This window comes from Poromitra crassiceps (assembly GCF_964638095.1).
Source record: "Poromitra crassiceps genome assembly, chromosome: 2".
NCBI lineage: Eukaryota > Metazoa > Chordata > Actinopteri > Beryciformes > Melamphaidae > Poromitra > Poromitra crassiceps.
In genome coordinates, this window is record NC_139624.1 from 78,101,587 (window position 1) to 78,107,932 (window position 6,346).

At 41.0% G+C, this 6,346-nt stretch overlaps 1 protein-coding gene across 1 annotated transcript; it reads right to left on the reverse strand.

The window, feature by feature from the left end:
* Positions 1 to 4,677: 4,677 nt before the first annotated feature.
* Positions 4,678 to 5,690, reverse strand: sec61g (SEC61 translocon subunit gamma; the record flags this gene model as incomplete). The annotated part of the gene is made up of 3 exons (XM_083632299.1): positions 5,592 to 5,690; positions 4,947 to 5,050; positions 4,678 to 4,784 (listed from the first exon to the last, which is right to left on the reverse strand). Exons 2-3 carry the CDS (start codon positions 5,038 to 5,040, stop codon positions 4,678 to 4,680), a joined length of 201 nt encoding a protein of 66 aa, XP_083488425.1. The 5' UTR covers positions 5,041 to 5,050; positions 5,592 to 5,690.
* Positions 5,691 to 6,346: the final 656 nt, after the last annotated feature.

The window sequence follows — 6,346 nt, forward strand, 5'->3', positions numbered from 1 at the left end:
GAGTTTCACAGCAAAATACATTGCAGAATTCATTGAAGTAGATGGGGTCCAACTTAAAAAAAAAAAAAAAAGCATAAAATGCCTCCATACTGCTCACCTGGCATAATCCAAGTCTCCACAAGCCCTGAGATGCCAAGTTGACTTCAAAAGACATAATTTAGTTTTTAGCTGAAATTGTCACTGGAGCTGGCTACAGTAGCTTCCCACCTCTTCTTTGAACAATGTGGCTACAGTGAAGATTGCAGATAAAAAAAACAGGGTGTAAATGACATATTTTCAAGTCAACTTGGCATCTCAGGGCTTGTGGAGACTTTGATTACACCAGGTGAGCAGTATGGATTTCTTTTTTTTTACGTTTGAAAGTTGGACCCCATTCACAAGTCAGGTTGTTTTCATTTTAATCTGAACCTGATTTGATATTAGACAATCTTTAGGTAAGCACTAATGTGACAGTCAGTGTAGGAATTTAGCCAGGGGCAAGGGCAAAAATGTCCCCAAGAAATCTCATAAGGCCCCTAAAAACCATGATCCAGGGGCAAAAATTGCCCCCAAGATTGTGATAATTTTCTTTTCACTTCATTTAATTTCCAGTTCCATCTCTAACACACACTCAGCACCTGCAATCTGGTTGCTAGAAGACGACAAAAAAAACACACTCAGTGTTGTTGTTCACACTATGCTTTAGCAATGGTATGCACTAATTACTATTTTTTTAAGTGCCCTCAACATTTTGTAAATGCCCCCAGTTTTTAGACAGTGGGGGCAAAAGTTGCCCCCAAAATATTTTTTTTAATTTGCTACACTGGTGACAGTATACTGTAGAGTTGTGCACTCCACTACATAAGACAAGACTAAATCACCATATTTTTTATACAATGTAGATTAGGTGTGCAAGTATGTGCTTTGTGTCACACAGCCTATGTGCCTTGACCTCAGTGCTCCTGCTCCCACTGTCCTGCCTTTGAGGAGCAGTTTAACATGCTACTCCTGAAAGTAGACATGTTTAAAAACACAACCACTGCAGCCACAGAGAAAGCAAGGCCAGTTGCTTAGACAGCACAAATGATTTATTAACAGCCAAATACAAATATTGTGTACAGAGTGAAAAACATTTTTACATCCCTTTAGCCCCCCAACCCCACCGCCCCTCTAACACTTTGCATCACCACCTCTTGTCCCTGGGTATTGCAGTTTTGTAGTTATGATCAGGTTGTAGTTCTGTATGATCAGGGTTCAGCCGCCCCTGGAAGAGAAGAAAGGCAGTACTGTATTAGCATACCAACTGAAAAATGCACATGTAATTAATTGATAGCAGAATCTATTTTATTGTAATATAAACAAGTTTGACTGATATTACTTATTTTGTAAATCAATATGTTTAGCAGAGACTGCATCATCCTTTTGATTAAAATTGTGGATCACTTATTTTTATCCAACTACTGTAGTGCATTTTGGGATGCTGGAACCTCCCAGTCATTACCTTCACAGCCTAAATGGATGCTACTTGAATAATGTTTTCTACTGTTGTGTTAATAATAAAATCATGAATGCTACCAACTATCTGTTAACTATCAAATATGGGATTAGTGAATACTATAAATGTTATTTGACCATTAATTAATGCAATAAAAAAAATCTACCATTTATAGCACCGAGATCAGAACCGATAGATGATATGACTTTTGACTGTTAGTTATTAACATTACAATGCTAGTAGTAAATGGTTACTGAGCAACTTGTGAAGCGTCAAACATTTTTGGGTCACTATTATTAGGCCTATATAAGTTGCAACTTGCGTTTAATGTACTGTAGTTAGTAAATGGTTACATGGGCAGTAAAACATCAATACACACTGTTGGCCCCCATTAAATGGATAGGTGGGCTCTACAGATTAACTATTTGGGTGGCTATAATAGAATCAGATTATTATAATCACATGGAGTACGTTCATGTATCAACTTGCAAGATTGCACCACAGACAAACAGGCTGGGGGATGAGAAAATGGGATTAACAAGCACATCATTTGTCATAAACTGCCAAGTAGTTGGGTCTACGAAACCAAATGCAAAAGCCTAATTCAGTTTATTGGTTACTTGAAACAATGCATCCTGCTCCCATCACATAATAGTTTGGTGAACTGATCAAGACTATCACACATCTCAATGTGACTTCAGGAGCTACAGAGCCAGAGGGGCTTAGACATAACCAATCAACATTACCGTACATCACATTATCAAAACCACCAAATTAGCCAGATAAATGTTGTGAATTATAGTTGAGAAAGTTATCTTGACATTTGGGGTTTTAATACATTCAACTAAAATTTAACATTAGGGAATGTCAATCAGTCGTTAATGAATGGTTGATAATCACATGGAACACTTTGAAGGAATTTCATTATATTTTTGTTATCTAAGGGGCCCTTTACACGAGGACAGTTTCTGAAAGAAACGACACAATAGCGTTTCCTTCACACCTTCTCCCTGTTTACATGAGCGCTGTTGAATTTTTAAAACGCCGTAATGTACATGCCAGGTCGCTAGGTGGCAGTGTGATCACCTTATTCTTTGCCCATACAAGGACGCTGGGGGCATGACGTAATTTCGTAATCGTCTTTCCGGTTTTTAAACACGGAAGTAGAGAACGCCTTCCGCAGTCATTTAGACTTGCCAAAAAGCTTTTTTCAAGCTAAAAAAAAAACCCCAAACTGTTTTAAAGTTTTAATATTTGTCGGGTGAGAACGTAACATATATGTGACCAGTTTATCAGAATAACGCCTATTGGAAATCTTTAACGAGCAGCGATGACCGGGAGCGCTGATGGATCTGTCAAACCCTACTGTCGTTAGGCTACTGGCAGTGAGAAAACACTGTCGACGTGCTTTTGTAACTAACATTAAATGCCGACCGGGTACAGCCATCGGCTCCTCGCAGCAGTAACGTTCTGAACATGTAACTCAAGTTGGCCGCAGTGTAGCTTAATTCTGAATGTTGCCAAACTTCATTCATACTGACGTTTTATTTGGTTGCCAACTCGCGCACGGCTATGGCGTGTGTCGCCTGTGCAGGCACGTCAGAGTTTCTGAAATGTGCAATTCCAAAGCGATTATATATGGAGCCCTCAGCCCCGCTCAGCGGGAAGCGTCTCAAACAAGTTTCGCTCTGGAGGGTGGTTCCAAAATGTCTCGTTTCCTAAGCGCGAATTCGCCGTCGCCGTCTAAAAGGGAGGCACTAACGATAAAATAATTCCCCATTTCCATAGGAAACCGTCCTCGTGTAAAGTGCCCCTAAGTGGATAAGCCTGCCTCTTCAAATACCCCCATACTAGTCACGATACTAGAATTTCTAACGTTGATACTACTATACCCAGGAAAATATCGATACCACAAAATAAACGAAGACAGCTGGACAGACAGACGCACGATTCTCCATCATCTAGACCCGATAAAACTCATTAAAAACATTGCACTTAGACAGCAGATTACGCCTGCTCTAGTCATCAGTCTATCAGAACACTTTTAGCTTGTTGAAGCAACAGATAACACCAATAATAGGGAGGGGAAAATCAGACAATAGTATGTATGTGTGATTTGATTCTCTTGTATTTTTTTTATTTTTTCAAGAGACTGCTCGTATCGATAATGTTGCAAATGAGTTGTATCAGTAAAAAAAAAAAAGGGTCGATACTATACTACTATATACCCATTGAGTATCTCTCTATACATAATCGGAGAGGATGTTGGCTATGGCGCGGAGCCCAGGCCAGTTCAGCTGGCGAGGTCGAGCTGCGTATGTGAGCCCGCAAACGGGCAAGCCCTCGCGGGGAAACCAACATGGGACAATATAGCTTGTTTTCGACCACGTGACTCCGATGACGTCTGAGTGGCAGCTCTCCCAGAGCTACTATGGAGAATGTAGGAAAGTGAGTATGAAAGAGGTTGGATGCCGTTCCACGCTAGCCTGGGCAAACCCAGCCTCCACGTGACTATCTATGTGCTATAGATAGAGGTCACATGGAGGCTGGGTTTACCCAGGCTAGCTCCACGCTGCAGGTATCTCCAGAAGATTACAAAACATATAGGATATGATCCATATGCAATGAAGAGAAGCTGTTTTTCCAGCAACAGATTTTGCTCGTGCTTTCCTATCACTTCCTATGTAGTTGCTGCTGGTTGCCCACTGGCATGATCACGTGGTTTGCAAACAAGCCAATGGTCTCGTCCCGGTCGCCATCTTGACGTGACGTCACTTGAAAACAAGCTATTATGACTGGAAAACTCGTTGGACCGGAAGCACTATAACGGCGGCGACTTCTGCTCTGACCCAGACAACGAGTTCAACAAAGAGGGAACACACACACAGACAACAGCACTGCTGTCTGTGCTGCCACCTGCAGGCGAGGCGGATCAATTTCTAGTTGTATCATAATTTACATTATAATAGTGCTGTGGAGTAGTTGTGTTGCCTTTTTTAAGCCCATTTTCTCATCTCGCAGACTGTTGATATATGTGCATTATAAAAATCATTGCATAAATAAGCTAACAGAAGAATCTCATATCTCTAACTTCAACTTTGCGTGTTTTGTTTGTTTTTACAGTCTGAATTTTGAAGCAAATCCACATTGAGCTGACTGAATATTGTGACGTGATCACATCACAGCCTGTGTGTAAAAACTACTTACACAATGATGTTGTTGATGGGGATGTGGATGAGTTTGACGAAGAAACCAATGAAGCCCATGATGGCAAACCCAATCGCTGTGGCCATGGCAATCTTCTGGAATTCTGAGGGACACAAGAGAACAATGCAAAAAGGATACAAAAGACAATTTAGTATTTAAGTCAAGTTCTCAACTGATTGACAATTATTAATTTATCCAAGGATCCATAAATGTGCTGCAGGTCAAAGAGAGATTCAGTGAAATGAGAAAACACATATTACCATACCTTTTCTGTCGGGTTTTGTACATCTCTTTACGAGCCTTATTGAGTCTTTGACAAACTGCCGGCTGGGCTCAACAAACTGCATTATCTGATCCATGGTGTTTAGGCTGCAGGTAGGATCAGAAAGCCAGTGTTACAAATCATTAAAATCTGATCCACAGTATTTAGGTAGGCTCATAAAGTCACTGTTACAACTCAAATCATTATACAGTAGAATTAATCTGATCCATTGTGTTTATGTAGGCTGCAGGTAGGATCATAAAGTCACTGTTACAAATCACAGATCAGGCCTGGACGCTAGTGCTGACGTTGACTTGGACCCTAGGTAAAGCCTATGGGCTTGTCTTGGAAACGACAAACACAAGGCTATGATTGTTACCGTCATTCATCATTTCACAGCTAACACACATATTCTTTGAAAGAAAATCTGCCCTCATCTCGACTAACCTCACGTTTAACGTTAGTTAACGCTAGTTTACTCCGGAGATAACGTTAATGTGAGCTACCATCAGAACAGAAAGCAAGTCGAGCTAACGCTAGGTTAGTAGGAAAACCAAGTAAGTAACACGGAAATGCAAAAGCTGTCACGCCGATATAAAGGTAAAGGTTTGTGAAAAATGTAAACGTGTTTCAAAGCTTTACACTAACCTGTTTGCGTGGTCGTATTTGACGAAGGGGTCAAAAGACAGAGAGCGACTAGAGCCACGTAGCTGTGTGCTGCTTGCTTTTTGCTTGCCAGAGCGAGAAGAGCTGACGTAGACTTTACAGGCGCATGCGTACGATCTTCTTCCTTTCTTTCTAAACTAAAGTTGTTGTGTTTACACTGCCGCCAACAGGCTGGGAGGTGTATTAACAGAGACAAGCTCGTGTGTATGGCTTCCATTTGGTGAAATGAATGAAAATATCCTATTTCTGCCTTGATCTGCCTGGTCTTGCCTCCTGGCCTCAGCAGGTTTTCTGTAGCCTGGCCCCAGACCTTCAAAGCTAAGCCACTCCACAGTTGTGATTGTGAATTTGGCTGAAGAGGCGAGTTTATGAATTGACGATGCAGTTTGAATATCAGGCTAGGTTTTCTGGCTCTTGAAGCTTGCTTTCTCTGAGCAGGAGTTATGACATAACTGATGATGTCATAATTGATTTATGACATCACTGATGATGTCACAATGAAAACACCAAAATCGTGAACAATTGATTTATGACATCACTGATGATGTCTGATGACGTCACAATGAAAACATGAACAGACACCAACGAAGTGGAGTAGGTCTGGTTTGGGAAGTGGAATCCACTTTATTGGAACAATAATTAACAGTTCTAAAAGGAGCTGGCTAACAGGTTGTATTATCTATCCTATACGTCACTGACGCCCCCCCTCTCTCATCTCAAGAGGAGCGTCATCATAT